Source organism: Cyclopterus lumpus, chromosome 13, assembly GCF_009769545.1.
Source record: "Cyclopterus lumpus isolate fCycLum1 chromosome 13, fCycLum1.pri, whole genome shotgun sequence".
Taxonomy (NCBI): domain Eukaryota; kingdom Metazoa; phylum Chordata; class Actinopteri; order Perciformes; family Cyclopteridae; genus Cyclopterus; species Cyclopterus lumpus.
Genome location: NC_046978.1, coordinates 4,528,570 through 4,550,016, shown reverse-complemented (window position 1 = coordinate 4,550,016; position 21,447 = coordinate 4,528,570). Strand labels below are relative to the sequence as shown.

The 21,447-nt window shown below is 42.1% G+C and overlaps 1 protein-coding gene across 1 annotated transcript in view; it reads right to left on the bottom strand.

Moving 5' to 3' along the window:
• LOC117741916 (Down syndrome cell adhesion molecule-like protein 1 homolog) overlaps window positions 1-21,447 on the bottom strand; it is an 89,051-nt gene that overhangs the window by 14,908 nt on the left and 52,696 nt on the right. The window contains exons 4-20 of the mRNA XM_034549180.1: window positions 18,875-19,021; window positions 18,252-18,530; window positions 17,044-17,319; window positions 16,351-16,650; window positions 13,651-13,793; window positions 13,231-13,360; window positions 11,247-11,525; window positions 9,259-9,387; window positions 8,925-9,104; window positions 7,526-7,731; window positions 5,559-5,655; window positions 5,254-5,382; window positions 4,644-4,811; window positions 4,329-4,399; window positions 3,928-4,168; window positions 825-971; window positions 574-729 (exon numbers count right to left, since the gene is read on the bottom strand). Of these exons, the coding sequence (XP_034405071.1) occupies window positions 574-729; window positions 825-971; window positions 3,928-4,168; window positions 4,329-4,399; window positions 4,644-4,811; window positions 5,254-5,382; window positions 5,559-5,655; window positions 7,526-7,731; window positions 8,925-9,104; window positions 9,259-9,387; window positions 11,247-11,525; window positions 13,231-13,360; window positions 13,651-13,793; window positions 16,351-16,650; window positions 17,044-17,319; window positions 18,252-18,530; window positions 18,875-19,021 (3,078 nt within the window). The remainder of the gene's footprint in view (window positions 1-573; window positions 730-824; window positions 972-3,927; window positions 4,169-4,328; window positions 4,400-4,643; window positions 4,812-5,253; window positions 5,383-5,558; window positions 5,656-7,525; window positions 7,732-8,924; window positions 9,105-9,258; window positions 9,388-11,246; window positions 11,526-13,230; window positions 13,361-13,650; window positions 13,794-16,350; window positions 16,651-17,043; window positions 17,320-18,251; window positions 18,531-18,874; window positions 19,022-21,447) is intronic.

Genomic DNA, 21,447 nt, shown 5'->3' with positions numbered 1-21,447 from the left:
CCCTCATTTTCTCCATCTCCAGACGGCTGCCTCCTCCTTTGCCTGGCCCCAGGGAGGAGAGGAGAGGCGGATACGGATGTAATCCACAGCCCGCCGGTGTAAGCACAAAATTAATTCTCTCTAAGCCACAAAGAATTAATCCCTCTCCTTTTGCTGGGTGGTAAGCTAGACGTGCACACAAACAATAGCACATCTACACACACATGCATCCTCACATGCACACCAATGCTGAGACACGGTACGCATTCGAAAACACACTTACCACCCACTTCCGCATATTCACATGCACAGACCCACAACCTTAGGCTCCCTAATCACATACACTCACACACACTTTTTGGCTCCTTAATTCTCATTAGCACTGGTAATGGCCCAAAGAGGTTTTAATCAGCAAACTGACTAAGCCCCCCCACCCCCCAAACCCCCCTGGCTCTCTGCCTCCCACACTGCGACCTGAACCTAAACCAAAAACCCTTAGACCTGCCCCAAAGGTGTGGTTAAAGCAAATGACACATGGGTCAGTTTATTATTTGGTTTATCTGTGTGGAAATATCTAATAAAATGTGGACTCACAGTCTTCACGGGTTTGGATGTACAGGACTTTGCTACGGACACCGTCTCCAGCCTGGGTGTAGGCCAGAATCTGGATGCTGTAGTTGGTAAACTTCTCCAGGCCTCTGAGCTCCACCTGCTCCTTGGTGGTTGTGATGTTTTGCATTTCACCCCATTCTGAAAAGGACAGGAAGTGTGCAATGTTCAGACTAAGGACTGAGATTTTACCAATCATGGTGCCACACATAAGATGACAGACACACTCAACACACCTCCGTCCGGAAAGACAGTCCAGAACACCACGCGATAGCCCTTCAATACGCCATGCAGTGTCATCCTGGGAGGCTCAGCCCATGTGATCACTGCCTCGTCTGATGTTACAGAAATGGCTCGAATGTTCTGAGGAGGCTGGCTGGGCACTGAAGACAAAGAGGAAGAGAGAAGAAGTTAAATACCTTAGGATAAGTTCTCTGAACAGTGTATCTTCAGTTTATGTAATTTAGAGTTTCATTACAAAAAGAAAAAGTCTGTTTACTGAAGGGTGAAAAACAATCGCACTGCTTGATGACAGAGCTCGATACATATACATATCCAGGTTTTTTAAACCCCTTAAGTAGCATTATTCAAAACTGTGACAACATTACACATATATCTGCTTGTTCCAACTCTTTATTGAAGGTATATGATGTTTACACTGAGTGAAATACTAAAGACCCAATCTTCTAGATAGTTTGTGCATAAGTTGCACATAGTTTATATTTGTATGTTGTTGTATTACATTTTAACTTAATATCCCCTTTAAGTAGCTTGAAGGATAAAAAAAAATCATAAATTCTAGGTTGTTTTTTTGCATAATGTTATACACATTTAGCCTTGATTTAGCCTAACCCTAACCCTGACATATTTAGGGTCTTTGAATATTGTTGGATCTACAAGCAAAGTTCTGTGGGTTTGAACACAGTTTGTAATGACTTGACAGGTTATTAATTGGGGAGATATTATTTGTATGAGCAAAGGCTACCGTTGTCTTCTCAAAATTTGGATTGCACCGGCTAATACACCCTCTCTGAAACCCTACATTTCCATATCAAACATAAGGCGAGTAAACAGGCAAGTGATAGATAAAAAGCTCATAACATGCTTCCAGTCTGATGTATAGGACCATCTCTACAACCACCATCTTTCTTTCTCTGAACAAGCCTCCTTCTATGCCCAACAGTCCAGGTGTCTCTTCTATTGGCTACCGCTGACCATTAATTAGTCTTTCAGGCTTTGAATAACGCACACTGTTGAAGATGAACAGAAGTCAACTTGTGAGAGAGAAGGAGAGGCAGGAAGAGAGGAAGAGAGCTGAGTGAAAGACAGAGAGCAATGAAAGAGAGAGATTGGGCCAAGTCCACCAGGGAATTTCTCTGCAGCTGGTGACGAGAGAGTAGGTGGGGAGGAGGACAGAGGAAGGGAGGGAAAGGAAACTGAACACTGAAAACAGGGTTTTGCATTAATAAACCTTTAGGCTAAATCATTAAAGGGCAAAAAAAAAGATTTTCCTCCCTTCAAAGTCCCACCTTTATAGAAAAAGAGATATAAAATGTGAGCTGGTCCAAGTGCTTCCACATTGTCCACATTAGAGCTAGATGAAGGAAGGGGTTAAAAAAATAATGCTACTAATCAGTGCAAAAGTTGTTGATGTATAATTGCGTAAGTAAATGCATACGTTTTGACAAAAAAAAGATAGAGAATTCAGGAACAGAAATAATGAAAGGCAGTTTTGGACTGGGGCTCCAGGGAGGAGTAGATGTGGGTGAGGGGGAAGAGGAAGAAGGGAGGAAGAGAGTTAAAAGCAAGGGGGACAAGAGAAGGGCACAAAAAGATGAAAAGAGGGAGCACAGAGACAATATGCTCAGCTGTGGATAATTACAGCAGGAAGCAGTGGAAGGGAAGGGAGAGAGGGACAGACAGCGAAACAAGCTAATTCTAATTATTTTTAGTATGCTTGTTGTTATCACTATTATCATAATGGCCATCAATATCACGGTTGCCACGGTGACAGCCATAGGGAAGACCTAGAGGGCTCTGTATGCTCTGGACCAATGGGGTTTAGCCAACTGCTCACTGTGTGTGTGAGTGTGTTTGTATGGGAAGATAAAAACAAACGTGGATGTTGTATGATAGAGATTGAGACCGGCATGTATTGAAAGAAAATCTGTGTTTCGTGTACAGCGTACAGATTGATTGAAGTAATTGCAGCTCAACGCTAAAGAATACAGAAGGACAAGAAGTATCCTTGAGAGAATATGATGATTATGAATCAAAGATTATGTTTTGGATGTATTTAGCTCCTCCGTGGCCAAAAGTCAATTAATGCTGGAGAAAATATTGCTTTACAAGAAATGAATCAATTGAAAAGCAAGTTAATTAAGTCCACGTGATCCATGCTCCTACTGCTTTACACCAGCGCTTTACATCTCTCCCACAAGACTACCTTCAACCTACTTTTTTATATATTTGGGGAACTATTGGATTCATGATTATCCTTGTTTAAAAAAATGATGTCAATATTTCTCCCTAGCCATGCAAAATATGGCTTTAGAAAGTGACTTCTTTCAATACTTCCACCAAGTTTGTTTGCAGATTTTAATTAGAATTATTAGAAGGCAATGTGGTAATGTGGATCTGGATAGAGGTGTGTAATTCAGAAAAATAAATGTATTTAAAAAGATTTCTTAAGAATGCATTTGTGCTATTTTCCTACTACACTACCCTGAATGAAAAAGAAAATGGCACATGTATCTTATATATTGCCCGTTTTTATGCGTATTTTATTGCATATCTACGGCCAGATGGAGATTACAAATTGTCTAAACAATGTTCAGGAGGTTTCTGCTCCCTAAGTGCTTCTTTGGTTCATCCAGTCATTTGTTCATCCATTCATTCACTCAACATTTTTCCCATCTACCCCACAGCCATCAAGATGCATGGCAGTATCACTGCATCCCTCCATCCTCTCTGCGGCGCTGCTGAATGTGTACTGTGTCTATGAGACTATGTGTGTCCTTGGTATTTGTGAAAAGCATTTAGATGCCAGCAGCCAACATTCAGTCTTCTTGCAGTGAGACAGCAAAAAGAACAATGGCAGTAAAACAAATTGTGGTAACTATGAATCAAAGCCAAACAAACAGAGGGTTATATTTCATAGGTTTTACCCTTTATTCTTCCATTGTATTTAATGCACTACTGTAGACTGCTTAACCTTATTCCTCCTTTTCCTGTGGATCACTAACCCATATTTACACTCATAAACAGACCATGAGACAATGAATTCCTTTCATACATGCTGAGATGGGTTGTATGTGTGCTGTTAATTGTGATTCTCACCATCTTCCAGTGTTGTAGCATTGATCTCTGAGCTAGAGGGCCCTGTGCCGGCTCTGTTGAAGGCCTGGACAACCACACCATACTGGGCAAACTTCTTCAGGTTGTCCAGGGTGTAGACCTCACTGTCTCCAGTGGCCTTCATCTCCACGATGCTGTACTGACCATTGCTGCCCGGGCCGTTCTCTCTGTAACCGATCTGGTAACCCCGGATCACCCCGTTCTGCAGCTCTTTCCTGGGAGCCTGGAGAATAGAAAATATGGTATTGACATCAGCTATTCCTATTCATAAAGTGCACGATTATTTATCCACCTCCACAAACGACTTACATTGAAAAGGAATCAGGTCTTTGCAAGCAGCAAACATGCAAGTGTTACACAAACAGACAATTCTAATACATTACCTTCCAGGTGACCCTGATACTCTGAGAGGTTACCGGCTGTAGGATCACCTCCATAGGAGGACCGTCCGGCTCTACACAGAGAGAGAGAGAGAGAGAGAGAGAGAGAAGGAGGGAGAGAGGGAGGGAGAGAGAGAGCGAGAGAGAGGTTGAGGCAACTTTCAAAGATGTTTTTCTCAGTTTTATTGAAATAGAATTTGAATACAAATATTCAAGGACATATGTCGGCGTCGGCACAGATGCAGTGACTAGGAGCTAATACCACAATCAAAAGTGAAATATTTTCTCAAATGAGCGCAGTGGTGTCAAGATACTTACGCGCTTCCTCTGTGCTGATGGTGAGTTCCTTACTGGCCTCACTCTTGCCTATCGCATTGTAGGAGTACATGCGGATGCTGTAAACAGAGGCCGGGTGGAGGTCCACTATGTTTGCCTGATTGTTGGTGGGGGAGATGTTTCGAGTGGCATGCTTCAGCTCCCAGGAATCTGCCAAGAAAAAGAAGAGAATAATGACTTGTACAGTTTGCCACCATTTTCACACTGGTGTGTTCATCTGGTGTGTTCCAACTGCATTGTATGATACATTTTGTGTACATAAGAAATGCCCAGATATATACTAGATTACCAAGAACTACTGAGGATGAGATGTGAGTTTACTGGAATCAGTCATAATCTTTAATTTAGTAGGAAGTATGTAATGCTTGTGTTAACACAACCCAAGTCTTATTTTGTTCCAATAATCTTCCTTCACGTAAAATTATTTTGTTCTTTTTATTTGTATTTTGATGCTAACAGTCAATTTCTATACATTCAGTGGTGTTTAAAATAAAGAAGAGAATCACCGACAGCTCTGCATATTATTCCACTGTTAGATTAACTATTCTATGTCCATTTTCTGTCAAATTAAGAATGCACTCTTTTCACTTACCTGTCTTGTTCTTATACTCAATATCATAGCAGGTAATGACACTGTTTCCATCAAATCTCTGTGTCCACCTGAGATTCATACTGCGATCTTTAACTTCACGCACCTCCAACTCTGGAGGGTCTGGGGGCTCTGAGGATTTAAATAAGAGGGCGCAAGTGAAGGGAGGAAGGAATGATAAAAGGAAGGAGAGGATAGCACCAAAAGAGAGATCATTTTAGTGGTAAAGAGGGACATGCAGGTTTGCGTAGCTTTTATCAATATAAAGAGGAGATGGTACTTGCATTTGACAGGAATCGTTACAGTACCTTGCACAGTGAGCTGGATAAGGCCACGCCCTTCTCCATAAGAGTTAATGGCATGACAGGAGAAGAAGACTGAATCCTCACGCTCTGCTGGCTTTAACTTTAGGGAGAAATGTAGAAAGACAAATGTCAAAGAGACAAACAACTCTATCGTTGTCTTTAAAGTACACCTTCGTGATGGATAAGGCCCTGTGAGAGTGTTTTCTCCCATGCACGTTTGGTATTTAATGACTCACCGTGCATTGCATTAAGAGGAGAGGTGCAATAAGTCACAAACCCCATTCAAACATGTTTTGCCTGCACTTAAAATGTATACATTATTTAACCAGTGGATACATCTAAATGCACACCAAAATCCATAATTGCTAACACTCTATTGATGCTTTCAGATGATTAACTACCTACACTGTAATTTGAAGAATATAGGTACATGTTTCATCTTGAGTCTATAATTTGAGTGGGGCACATTGTCAAACCACAGTAACAGACACAAAACCCACTGGGGGTAACCTTTATTAAATATTGTGCAAGCTTCTGTTATCTTGTGCACATCAAACCGACAATGCCATCCTCAGGACTCCCTGGACACACAATTCAGCATCACTTTAAATCACCAAGCTCCTTCAATACCACTTGTTTCAGGGTGACCCTTACTTAGTATCATCATGCAGCTGCATGCATCATATCCAGCATTCGTCTGATACATACCAGAGAAAGCATCTCATTTTCAAATGAGAAAAGTAGAGGTAGACTTGTGGCTGCCATGACTAAACTGGAGTGCTGAAGCAGAATCATCACATAATCACCTTTGTTATGTCCAGAAATGTGGGTTTATTTAAAAAATAGGAATATGTCGATCATATGCAAGTCTGCTGTATAGCAACTCTGGATGCCCCAAGATGAACATTAATTTCCCCTTTGGGGATGCTGGTCTGACCCACCAGGTGGTTTGTTGTACAGAAACATCTGAAAATCCATCATTGGAAACTGTTTGGAAACTCATAAAAAAAATTCATAAAATACATGGCAATCCATTCATTTAAATGTGTTTATCTAACTCTGTAACACTGTTCATTCTGTACACATGACATCTATTGCTTCTGTCCATCCGGGGAGAGGGATCCTCCTTTGTTGCTCTCCTGAAGGTTTCTTCCCTTTTTTCCCTGTCAAAGGTTATTTTTGGGGAGTTTTTCCTGATTCGATGTGAGGTCCTGGGTCCGGGATGTCGTATGTCTACAGATTGTAAAGACCTCTGAGGCAAATTTGTAATTTGTGATATTGGGCTATACAAAATAAACTGAATTGAATTGAATCCTGATTGGTTGAACCATCTGTCAATCAAACTTTTGCCAGTCGGGAGAATAATGAGAAAAGCCTTCAGTGCCATTGTTTACTTCTCTTTCGGTGAATAAATATTGTCCGGCATATAACTGATGCTATTGCAGCATCTACGCTAAACTCTTCAGGAGTTGCCATTGTTATTAAGAATGAACAGTCATGTCATTTCACACCCAAGAAACACCCGTAGCCCAAAGTAGCTACTAACAGGATGCATATTTGGCCAGTCACTGGCTTCCCAGACACAAACAAATGAATTGAAGCCTGACAAGAGATATTTCGTGTGATATGTGTAAATTCGTGTAAACTCATGACATCGCGAGAATCCAGCTGCTGTGGAAGGCAAGCTAGTCCGGACTCCAATACCAAACTGATGATATATCGTGGTGGGGAGAACACTGATGTCAATCAATTAGATAGGCCATGCCTCAAACACACGGACATTAGACCGATATGATAGTGGACTCTCATTTCACTGTAATTTCAAACACAATAACGGTGAGTTTACAGCAAACTAGAATGAGCTTTGCAAACGGGCAAAAGAAAAAAATGGTAAATTAAGTGTGAGTCATAAAGACATTGCTGTCCGATTTCTTTAATCAGATGTTGTGCCATAGGTAAGAACTTCTTACCTTGAGTGTAGACAACACCTCGTCCGTCTTCTCATTGGGACTGGTGATAATGGAGTATCGGGGGTTGCGGTCAGGGTCAATTACTGTGTCTCCTCTCTCCCAGCGGATGATGATAGGCCATTCTCCCCTAGCTGTGCAGTTCAGCTCCTTCAAGTGACCCTTCTTAGCCATGGTAGTGTTGGGGTGACTGGTGATCATAGCTGGGACTGGAAGGGGAAGAGAAATACAGTGTGAGAAAAAGAGAAGGTGAGAACAAATGTGGAAAATGGTGACAGTAAACAGATTGATGAGGGGACATTAGATGACAGCGATAAAAGAGGGAGAGGGGGGAGTACAAGTAGAAGTATAGGATAAACAAAAGGATTTAGGTGGAAAGGGAGAAAGAAGTGAAAGACAAAAGAAGATAAGAGGGTGGGACAGCCGGCAGTTAGAAAGGTGAAGTTCACAGTGGCCAAGTTCCAATGCAGTAGAGTAATGAAGAGCTATGGTCAATGAGGTAAAGTCAATAAACCTCTTCTCTTCATTCTCCAATAGTTACACCGGGGTCTAGGGGATTGAACAGGCAAAAAACGATACACTCCACCTCTTGTGTACACTCTACACACAAGATCACTCACAATCTTCACTGGCCAACACATTCAATCTCGCACACACGCACAATACCGATCTAAGGGGGGTTCTGCTGTTTTGTTTTCATCACTTATTTATCCCACCCTTCCTCTTTTCCTTCTTCTCCGATGAGCGAAACAGGCATAATTGAGGGAGGCAGAGGAGAGGAACGGTTCAATCAATAACACTAACACCAGCAGAAGAGAGAGAGAGGGGGGGAGGCAACCTTGTGATAGCAGAACATGAGAACGTAGTGGTTGTATTTATGTGCACCTGTTTAAATGTGTCTGTACAAGTGTCAAAAAGCCAGGTATTAACTTCTCTATTGCGGGTAAAGCAGATTTTTATGGTCAGGGTTGTGTATGCTATAAAGTACACTCTCTTATAATGCTCCACCTGATGTTGACAGTCTGTGCGTGTGCACATTTTCCTCATGCATGTTTCCATTCCATTGCATTGAATATCACTGACAGCAAGGGCAGGATGAGAGAGATTGATTGCAGATAATGATTAAGCTCAAAGTGTTTTTGATTGTCTGTAGACCGATCCCAAGAGTCAAAAGATCAATCGCTCAGTTACTCGCTTCCTCACTGCGTGCATACTCACGCATCAACACGCACACACACACACACACACACACACACACACACACACACACTTATGTCCATGGTCCCCTTTGTGTCACCAGAGCACAGGGAGAGTAGTGCGAGCTGGCTCATTGGTTAAAGCCATGCCATTAAACCCTCATCATGCTCATGCTACATTAGCTCGTCGGAGGTTGTATACTCACTCTTAACGGTGAGGACCATGCTCTTGCTGATGTCTGAGCCAACGCCATTGGAGGCCTGACAGAGGTAGAATCCACGATCTTCCTCCAAAACATGTCTGATGAGTAGAGAGCCGTTATTCATGATCTGGATACGGCCCGTCAAAGGCACAGGGTGGTACTGCTGTGGATTCCCAATACCCGCTAGACAGAAAGAGAAGATTATGATGTAATTTAGGATATCTACATTGTAATGAAATGTACTATGGGGACTATGCACCTATGAGTATGACAATGGGACAAGAAAAGCCGACAACAGCACATACTGCCGATAAATAATAAAAGACAAGTCATGTACCTAGTGCACCTCTGGCATGCTTCCACATGACTTTAGGAGGAGGGTATCCGTCTACTGAACAATTTAGGATCCCAGCCTTCCCATAGATCCCATCCTGATTATTGGGCTGAACCACAAACCGAGGAGGCACTGGAGAAAAAGTGAATAAAAAGACAAATAAGTTAATTTTCTCACACTGGAACCATATTTAATGTTTCCTGCAGGGCCAGTAGACAGTATGTCTGTCAGAAAATCATCCACAATACTGATGAAACACAATATGTAAACTTTTCATCTGCTGTGAAATTGAATACATGTTGGATCCAGTTAAAGGGGCATTCTACTGATTTTTAGTGGTCGAAGAAGTATTCAGATCACTTACTTCAGTAAAAGTACCAGTAAATCAATGCAAAATCAACAACATCACAAATCAAAGAATTAAAAGTAACAGTGCTGGTTCTACAGGTAAATGATCTGTGCCACTGATTACTGTGTGACTGATGTTACTAATTATACTATTACATGTGACTAATCATGGTCGGGGTAGGCAACCTTAGATCATTGAAACTCAGAAGCCGACCAATGGCAAACAAGTTATAAGTGCGCAAAAGATTCCTTTGGAATATGTTTTATGTGCTCATACCAAATGACCTCTTTCACAGCCATTGGCCTTTGCGCAACCTGTTATTTAGGGTAGTTTGATTTACGGTGCGTCTTGAGGCTCGCGTACAAGCCTCAAGACGCACCATCGATGTGTATGAAATGGAGCGGACTACAAAGATGGCGGCGTTACAACGTGCACCAACTGTTGCTCTCACTGGAGACGAGTGGACATCGCTGGGTACCACAGTTATCTCAGAGTTACAGTTCACTATGGTGATGAACTGGGTGCTGCATTCACATGCTTTGACTGTCATGGCAACAGAAGACAGACATGTTTCAGAAACGTGGGCGGAACATTGTAATCATGTTGCTCAGCAGTGGACCGTTTACAATCAAGTCAGGACACTTAGTAGTGAAAGAAATATGATTGCAGTGTGTTTGACAAAGTTCTGAACAAATGCAGAAAGGTTCTTGGCCACTTAAACTAACTGTTGGTACCTGTTCAACCTGTATTTATCTTTCTTTGACTGAGATTCTCTAAAGGAAATCAACAGGCTGTAAAGGCTAAAGGTCCCCTGTACAGTAAATTACAGCTGTGTACTTTTGTTTGTGCTATACCACTTAACGTCACTCTACAGGGACCCTAACTACTGAACAGAGACTGTAATGCTGTACCCTGATAAAAGACAAATGTTTCTTCTGGTACCTGTACTTGCAATACACTTTTTAATTCATTATTGAATGTTGCGCATAATGCGATTAATCGCTGATTACATTCGTTTATCTTTGCCCAGCACTAATATATATATTTATATATGTATATATATATATATATATATATATATATATATATATATATGTATATATATATATATATATGGAACTGTTAATTTAATATATATATATATGGAACTCTAGATTTAATTGTATTTTTCGAAAACTAATATTTAATATAATATCTTAATCTGCAAAGTAACTACAGCTATTAAATAAATGCAGTGGAGTAAAAGGTTGTGGAGTAGAAGTAAAAAGTACCAGAGCCAGCCGTGTAGGGGATTGATAGTCACCACTTAAAAGCTTGCCTTGGGTCCCAAATTGGTTTAGGTCAGCTCTGTAAAGTACCATATAATCGAAATAGTACAGTTAAGTAAAGGTACCTCAAAACTGTAGTTATGTAGTCATATCTGAGTAAATGTTAGTTTCCACCACTGCAGATTCTACATATCAAAAGTATTACCCACAGGAAGTAGTGAGAGGCAAAATTACTCAATCACACATCGAAAGAAAGATGCTACTGACCTCCATTATGTGAAGTTAAGTATCTAGTTTAAGATACCTTTCCCCTTAACCCCTTTCTTAATGTCACTTTTATATTAACACTCTTCGCTCACTCCTTCCTTTCTTACCTGTTACTGTGAGCTGCCTCTCCGTGCTGACAGTGGCGGCATCGTTGCTGGCAATGCAGGTGTAGTTGCCATTGTGTTTGAGCGACACCTTGGATATCTGGAGAGAGCTCATGAACTCCTTTGTGTCTATGGTGATGCCAGAAGAGGGAACGATCTCCTGCCCGTCCTTGCGCCATGTGATGCGTATGGGCATGTCTCCAGACGACACCACGCAGGCAATGTACATCAATTTACCAATGGAAGTCGGTGGAAAGTCAAATGGCTGGATCAGTGGTGGAACTGAGAGAGGCAGACAAGGGGAGAATGAAAGAGTGAGCAAGAGAGTTAAAGGAAGGAGAGTGAAGAGAGGGAGGGAGAGTGAATAGAAATGAGATAAAGTAATTGAGGGGAAATAGTAAAACAAGATAAAAGAAGATGAGTAAAAGAGATAGAACAGGCAGATCCAGTGTGGAAATACACGATGAAAAGGAGAGTGGGGGCGAGAAAAAGTCAACACGGTGAAATAAAGGGTATAAAGAGAGAAGACAGATGAAGGCAAATAGGGAGTGGAAATAAAAAAAAAAAAGATGAATGAAAACAGTTAGAGGGTTGTTTACATGATCGGGGTGAATAAGAGGTGAAGACAGAGATTTGAGGCAAATATGAACAAGTGAAGGATAAAGAAAGAGAGAAAGTCAGATGTAAAGACACAGGGAGAATATGGGTAGACACACATTTGAAGATATGGGGGCACCGAAAGGACATGGGGTGGGAGGGTGAGTGAAGCAAAGGGAAAAGAGGTGGAGGGAGAAAGATACAAAAGAGGGACACATTAAGAGAGAGAGAGAGATTTATTTTAGAGGACATGGATCAGAATCAGAATACTTTGATTTCTTGAGCCTCTCATCTCAGCCTGGACCCCAAAAGCTTCCAAACCACCACAGCCCGGTCTACTAGTCCACTACCTACTCTTTAGCCGCATGTACCCCCTACCAATCCCTCCATTCCGCTCCATCCCACCCTGCCCTGCTAAAGCCAGCCCATAATAGCTGCTCTAATTAGAGCCCCATCCGCAGGGGGAAGAGAAGCGTTGCTATGGAGAGCGGCAGAGGTGATGTCGGTGGTTTGGAGTGGAGGAGGAAAGGAGGGTGGTGATGATGGTTGGGGGGGGGGGGGGGGAGGTTACTGCTGAGACATCTGGGGGATATAATCTGGGCCTCGTTAAAATTCATCTAATTAAATCAGAGACATGACGTGCACACATTCATACAAGCACATACCCACACTCACAACTCACATGCAGCCGATGGACATGCACACATGCATGTGCATGTCGTCTATGAAAGTGCATGTAGGCACACAAAAAACCTACGATGACACCTGAACACCAAACATGTCACACATCTGCTAATGTCAAGTCAAAACAAACACAACCCAAACTCCCAACTTCCTATAGCTAACATGTCATGCTCAATATAGCATACAAGACATGCAAAATGTATGCAGCACACAAACACGCAATGCAATAATTCACACACATGTATGCATGCGTATGGCATGCACACACACAAATTGTGCTCTATGTAATTGTGGAGTGATAGAAAGAGCGCACTCGGCCACTCCGCCCCTTAATCAGGGTTTATTAGAGGCAATGCATACAGCCTTCATCTTTCCTCTCTTTCTGTTTCACCTCCTTCTTCAAAACCTTATTCACTCTCCATCCCTCTGACAAGAACCCTATTTTACATTAATATTGTTATGATTATGGCCCAGTAAAAAAACAGCTAGACTCATATAAATACAAATCCAATTATAATTTATTTACAGTTACTTCCAGTATTCTCTTTATTGGGCAAACCTAATTTCCACCACACAGCAAACAAGCATATGCATACTACTGTGCTATGTATGAGTTTAGATATATCTGTGTGACTCCATCCTAACCAAGTGAAAGAAAGTGGGCAACTCTTTGAAAAAGTTATTACTTTCAAAATGATCAACTGACCTTTGACAGTAATATAGACAGTCTGAGTGATAAACAGCTGTGGTTGAATGAGCACGCTGCAGACATAGGCCCCCTCGTCCAATACCTTCTGAACATCACTGAGCTTCAGAGTCCCATTTTCATACACCACCTGAAATGATATCAGCAGTGTTACACTCAGAGGTGTTACATGGATGGTCTTCTTATTCATATATGTAAACAGAGCTGTGAATTTAAGTGAGATGATGCCAGATGATATGCTGCTAAAATTGTAATTAAGATGGTCAAACAAGAACTTAGTGACCTTTAAACAACACTCTATATAAGGATAGGATTTATGTTACTACAAACTGTACAGTCATGTTATACAGCGCTTTATGGAAAATAAGTTCTGATATATTTTTATTTTCTTTGAGCAAAAATGCCGAAAGCGAAATCTACCTGGCGATGATTGTCAGGCAGCAGAAGACCCTCCTTGTACCAGTTGATTGAGTAATACGGGTACCCAATCACACGGCAGTTTATGAAAGAGTTTCTTCCCGCCACTGCAGTGATGTTTTTCATCGGCCGAATCCTCGGAGGACCTAATGGGGGTAGAGAGAGAGAGAGAGAGAGAGAGAGAGAGAGAGAGAGAGAGATGGGCAAAGGGAGAGATATGGAGAGAAAGAAAATGAGATGGGTTGACCAGAGGAAGAACATAGAGGGGAAAATGAAAAGATTATTAGTTGATGTTGTAAGAGGCAGGTTGTGGAATTTTAGAAATAAAGGGGAGGGGTGACAGGGAAGGGAGTTGGGCAGTAGGGAAGAGACAGAAAAGGAGAAAAAAACATGTAAGGGTATAGGAATAGAGGGAGGTTTGAGTGTCTTATCTTAATGTTAAAAAGCAGCTTTAATTCTGGAGTCTTTTCCAAAGGAGCGCCTGCACACTGCTGCACAATTTCTGACCAACTGTTTAGTCCATCCCAGGCAAGTGCAATGTTGAAGTCACACAGCAATACAGTTACTCAACTGTTCATTAAGGTACCTTTAAAAGATGTGAACTAAAATAAGCCTTATCAATTGCCTTTAAAAGTGCAACGGTTTTCCGCTTTAGGCAGGGGGGAACTAAAAGTGGGTGAAAACATTATATTTGTTTCCCCAAGTAACAGAAACAAACCAGATGCAGGGATGCCAGACATCTGTACAGTGTTATGGTATTGCAGTAAATATATCCAGCACCTGCCACATTTGTGTTGGGTGTTGCAGGACCTGCAGGATCGTAATTCTATTGCACCCCTCCAATGCAGTACTCATTGGCTTCAACAACCTAATCAGGGATTGCAAAGCACATTGTATTCACTGTGGGGCATAGACAAGGTGTTGTGCATTTCCTAGTGTTGCATAGTGTAACAAATACAATTGTTTTCTGTTGTTTCAACATGTGTGCTGTGACCTCTATGAAGATCTTGCTACGTGGGCTACAGTATTTTCAGTGACAATGAGAACGAGCAATACTGACCACAACAGGTACAGTAGACTAACAGGAACAAAATCCATGTGAATGATACAATATAAATATATAACAAAAATTAAGCTTGACTGCCTCAATAATAATCCATTTAATTTATATAGCGCTTTTTAAGATACACAAAGACACTTTACATGTTACACCGTAGACACAGCTACAGGGAGCAATGTCTTGCTCAAGGACACATCGACTAGGGCGGGGATCGAGCTGCCAACCCCCTGATTGAAAGACGGGCATGCTAACCACTGACCCACAGTCGCCCACAATAAGTTGGTCATGTACCACTGCCAAAAGTGAGACTGAAGGATTGAGTGAGATGGACACAAAATGTGTTTAGCATTACTGGAGGACACTGGGAGCTATCACTCAATCATCTGTCAATTCTTCTGTGACCTTCTCACCATTGTTCTTTTTGTATCTTTGTTTTTGTCTCGGGCCCTCCTACCCACTTCTCTCTCTCTCTTTCGCTCTCCTCCCTTTCTCAGCGAGTGCTGAGCTTTGAAGTCACAGCTCTGACGAGTGAAAGATGTATTATTCAGTAGCAACGTCGCACAGACACACACGCCAACACACACAAGCACATTAACAGTATACACGTGGAAGTGTGTTCAACTACTGATACTGAGTATCTTTGCTTTTGGCCTCTCACTGAAAGAGATAAGTTAAGTGTATCACATTTCAGTGAGTGGGCAAGCATAGTGTGTTACTGCTCTTTCATGTGTGTATTGGTTGTATGTGTGTTGCATGCAAGGCTGAAGCTCTCTGGCAATTGAGTTCATTCTTACTCCAATGTTCATTCTGGCATGTCTCCTTAGAGCCGACTCACAATCACACATCTCACTTAAAGGACAGAGAAAAGTGTGTGTGTGTGTGTGTGTGTGTGTGTGTGTGTGTGTGTGTGTGTGTGTATGCGTGAGAGAGAGAGACAGAGAGAGAGAGAGAGAGATATGGAGACAGTGATACAGCCCTGTCCATCGGTGTCGCTCCTCATCTTTGTCATCTCTGACGACAGTGACATCACCAGTCCTGTCACCAGAGTTCACCATCACTCCCCCCAGCAGACACTGGCACTCCTCCCCTCTTCTCTCATTCCATCTATTCTCTCTCTTCAGTTGGTCTCTGGCCATCTGTTTCTTTCTCTTCTGAAGTTTCTTCATCCATTTGTCTCACATTCCCTTAATATTGCTTCTTCTCATTTAGCCACTCTTTCTCTCCATATGTGAAGCTATAATCTCTCTGTTGGAACTATGTGTGTGAGCATAGTACAGGTAGCTACATCAGGTGTATGAGTAGTTGTATTTGTTTTCTTATGGTGTTCATATGTATGTGTTTCTTCACAAACAACATAGACTACAAGAAAGAAAGATATAATGAGACAGACAACATACACTATAGGTGCTGCTTGAGGAACAAAACACCGATGGCTGCACATTTTATTATATAAATGTAAAGATTGATAGATAAATAAAAAAAGAAAGAAAGAAAGAGAAAAACTAAAAATATACAGTAAAGCAAATTACACATACAAACCTAGAGATAGAGATATAGAAGGGTAGAGGATAGGATATGGGTCAGGGTAGGGGTCAGGCCATAAAAAGCCTCTGTATGACTGATATTGAAAAGTAGACAGGCACCTCTTACGTTTATGCGCGCTTGGTACTCGGCACTACCGGCCGAGTTTCGTGCGGCGCACCGATACACTCCTCCATCGCGAATCTGCGGGCTGCTGATGTTGACGTGGCTCACAGTGCTGCCGTCCGAGAGCGTGTATTGGCTGGTTCGGACACGCGACAGGTCCCGGGCAACAGGCTCGTCGTCCAGGGTCCAGGTGATGGTGGGGGGAGGTGCTCCTTTGGCAGCACACATCAGGGAAAACGGTTCACCTGGGAGCACCACCCTCTCGCTGAAGGAGGTGACGATGCGGGGAGTACCATCTGAGAAACAATCAAAAGACAAGAGATGTAAGGTGTGAATATATAAACAAATGGTAACAGTGTGTTGCACTAAAATAAAATCAGCATTTTCTAGATTTTTTCTAGATTACACTAGATGAAACATAACAGAAATGCTATGCAATTGTCATTGCGTGTATTTTATGTTAATTAAACTATTATTTCCCACTGAATAGATGGAAGTCAATCAGTTCTCCCTTGCTCTCTTATCATTACCTTCACAATAATTTGTCAAAATACAGACAAAACTGGAAAAAAATATCCTGGTAACAGACACACAACTCCCCATATAGTATAGGCATTACATGAATTGCACCTTGGACATATATACATGCATGAGTTTGTACCGGCATGGTAATCCCTGCCTGTCCTCACCTTCGAGCAGTATGATGGAGAAGTCCTGGGCAGTCTGGCCTTTGCGCGTGGCAAAGCACTGGTAAGCTCCCGAGTGTCTCTTTTGTGCAGCGGAAATGAACAATGTCTCATTGTGAGCCCCCTGGATGGAAAAATGCTGATCGGGCAGCACCGATTCTGTGTTACGGTACCAGGACACAATAAAGTGAGGGGAACCCTGGACGGCACAGGATAGGATGACTGTGCTGCTGATCCCCGTCTTCAGGTTCTTGGGAGACAAGGTGACCCGCAGTGGCTCTAGAGAGGACCAGGCAGAGATTTAAAAAAGGACAAGAACGTGCATTTTTTATTGTCAGTCATACCTTCTCATTCACAAGTTAATATCTAAACACAAGGTACAGAATGTGGTGGTATTGCTTTTGCTGAACAGAAGCAATTTTGATTGAGTCGGGCCAGGCAACCCGAATCATATGTTGGTGTGATTGTCTAGTGTGTGTGCTAAGCAGCAAGGAAAACTGAGACAGAAAGACGGAAAGGGGAGAAAATGTCAGTGAGCAATAAAGCAGCTGGTGTTAAGTGCTTTAGGCTGCTGAATGTGTGTGAACATGTGTGTCAGGGAGTGACCATGCTCGTGGAAGACTTTCTTCATGGGCAATAAGTGCATCTCCTCGAAGTGTGTGTCCACATGTGTGTGTATGTGTACCACCTTCTATGATCTGTCATAGGAGGTTTGTGGGTTGTGTTGTGATGTGCCCTGTGGCCTGTCTGCGCAGTGTCTACTAGCTTCACCCTTTCCCAACCACATCTCCTCTCTCCCCATATTCCCACCCTCGTTTATTTATACACACAACATCATGAGAATCTCTGTGTCTCTCCCTCCCGCTCTCACATCCTACGTAAAGAGAAGGACAGCCCTGCAAGACCGCTGTTCTGCTCGGTCACCGTAGCGATGCCTCGCTGGGGGAACAAGCCATCCTTGGAGATCAAGCTCACGCTCGGCCCAGAGAAGGGTGGTTTGGAGAGGGGCGTGAAGGAGGCATGGGGCCAGGGCAAAGCCAACAGAGCTTAAAGGATGTCTCCATCACACCTGACATCACATTCATCCCACTCTTGAACTTGTCTTGTCATTGTGGAACAATGGATGAATGAAGTAAGCAGTGATGCGTTGGATATGTGCTGAATCTTGCTATTTTATTATTCAGTTAAACTCTTTTCAGTCCTTTACCCACCTATGACGTTGAGGTGACCTGTCACCTCTTTGGAGCCAAAACTGTTGGTGACCTCACAGATGTAGTTGCCACTGTCCTCGAGCCTCAAATCTGAAATGGTGAGGCCAGAGGTGCGCCGCGTCCAGCGGGAGTCTGCAGGTAATGGCCGACCATCCTTTAGCCATCGGATGGTGGGGTTTGGGTATCCGGAAGCGATGCAGGGCAGCTCCACAATGTGCCCCACCTGTACCTCACCGGATTGGAAACTGTCCAGCAGTGACGGGGTGGACTCCGTAGGGTCTGTATGTGAAGCACATCCATAACAATATATCAATTAAATACTTTACAATCAGTACTTCAACCAATTTGTAGATACTTCAATTAATAGTTTGACATTTTGGGAAATCCTTGTATTCACTTTCTTGCTAAGAATTAAATGAAAAGATAGATATCAATGTCATGACAATAGGGTAACTATGCAGCTAATGCTAGCAGATGGTTAGCTTAGCTTTGCACAAAGACTAGAAACAGAGGAAACAGCTGTTTTGTTTTGTCTTTTGAAGAATAAAACTAAAAGAAAAGCCATGCTTTGATTGACAATTAGCAACTACAATGAAAGGAAATGATAACTGTACGTTGCCTACCCATAACAGAGAGCCTGGCTCCATTGCTCTGGCGAGTCTCTCCACTGTACTTGTGCTTTGTGATGCAGCGGTAGGTGGACAGAGCATCTTCCTTCTGCACTTCTGAGATATACAGAGCGCCAAATGAGGTCAGGAAAAAGCGGTTACCTGTGGAGGACAGCAGAGAGGGAACAGGTAGGAGAGGGATACGTTAATTAGCAGAGTAACAAGTGATAACAAATCCATATTATTTGCAGGGTCTATTGAAAGAGGGTGTCATATGCTGGACAGATAGATCAATTTGGAGGATTGTGATTTAGTAATAATGGATCATCTCTTTCTTTTGTTTTTTTCAATTAAATGTAATAATCTCCACTAGGGCTTTGTTCACTTTCTGGTCTTCTCTATACCTAAATAATATCTATCTATGTCAAAAAATAAAAAGCTGAACTCATAAGCAATTAAATGCACCTTCCATCCATCCATTTTCAATACCGCTTATCCTCATTAGGGTCACGGGGGCGCTGGAGCCTATCCCAGCTGACATAGGGCAAAGGCAGGGGACACCCTGGACAGGCCGCCAGTCCATCGAGGGCACATGTAGGGACATACAACCATTCACTCTCACATTCACACCTATGGGACATTTAGAGATCAATTAACCTGCAGCATGTCTTTGGACTGTGGGAGGAAGCCGGAGAGCCCGGAGAGAACCCACGCTGCCACGGGGAGAACATGCAAACTCCACACAGAAGGACCGCTCCGACCGGGAATTGAACCCACGGCCCTCTTGCTGTGAGGCGACAGTGCTAGCCACTACACCACCGTGCAGCCCCATTAAATGCACCTTTGCTGAACTCAATACACTCAGAGGTGTTGCAGCCTTACTTGGCCTGGTATCACCTGTAGCTTATGGTGGCTAATGTTAGCAAACTTTAGATAGATTTACTGTGTAACTGACATGTTGTATGCTGTTGTATCAGTTGACTGATGTTAAGGCTCTACTACATGTGTGTTACACTGTCACACTACTTTTAGCAGGTCAAAGATAAATATGTCAGTGGTTTAATAACAAAACTTGAAATGATGACCACAATTACCAAAAAGATAAACCTTACATTCCACACAATGCCTTTTCCACATAACATGGATGTAAACGTGTGTACCACAGTTACTTCTTAATTTTTATTTCTATATCAATACACAATTCTCTTAATGCCGAAAGTATTTTCAAGTTGTATTCACTATTCTGAATGAACATATGAATATTCATTATTTTTCATTTTTATATGATTGCAAAACAAACAAAATGATTATTTGGGTGATGAAAAGGTTGTTAGGATGTATGTTGCTTTTGGAGTAGATGAGAGAAGCCATCCTCTCTACCATGAGGCCCTCTTGACAAACCATAAGCATGTTTCTCAGCGAAAACACTGAATTTCAGAAGGAAAGGCAGGACTAGAATATACGTGTCTTCACGAGGCCCAACCACAGTAATTGGGTGACACATGGTAGCTTTTAACATACTCTGTCCTATCCATTGAGTGAGATGTACACAATAGAGAAAGACCGATGAGGGGGAAGAGAAAGAGACAAGAGAGAGGGGTGTTATTGTAGGTGTAAATAATTGATGTGTCTCTGTGTGTTATGGTAACAGCAGATTAGTGTCATTTTCATTTCACATCAGTGACTGCTTGGTCTGATTTATCTCCATATCAATACATGTGCACATGTGTGTGTGTGTGTGTGTGTGTATGTTAGAGAAGAAGAAGAAGAAGAAGAAGAAGAAGAAGAAGAAGAGAAGAGAGAGATGGAAGGAGAAGAGACGAGGAGAGTGTATTTCAGTGTTTGATTCTTTCCGCTTCTCTGACTCTTTTTGTATTCTATTCCCCCGAAGGGTTTTTTAGACAATGTGCACTTCAGGGTTTGTTGTAGATTGCAGATTGTTTGGTTTTGTGAATTCTATTGCAGTTTGTGTGTGTGTGTGTGTGTGTGTGTGTGTGTGTGTGTGTGAACACTTTGGCTGTTGTTTGCATGTACATGGTGTTTCATTGTATCTCTGGAATGTTGACAAGAGACAACTTGAGTAAAACACAGGAGCATTGAATAGTTGAATACTGGAAATATGTGACACACACACACACACACACACACACACACACACACAGAGAAACAAACACACACAGAGAAACAAGTTCATAGTTCACCTAGTCAAAGCAAATATATATTCTGAAACTTTAGGGTGTTTAGATATGGCTAATTGTTGCTAAAAAGAGACTGCTGTAGTGTGTAAACTTCAGTAATTTTTTTTACTCAAACCTTTTTAATTGTTAATAGATTCCCAATATTAATCGTCTGATATGAGCGTGCTCATCTGTACACATTTCTATAGGCATCTATATATGTAAATGTCAATACAAGATGTTTGCCGAATGTATCAATGGACATGTGTAAATATGAATGTGTAAGTATCAATAACCAAGGTTGTGTGTGTGTGCGTGTGTATTCAATTCTTAATGACAAAAAAACAGGACCAATTGAGTGGGAAGGGGAGTGTAATTGTGATCAATTTGACTTGAGCAATGAAGCAATAC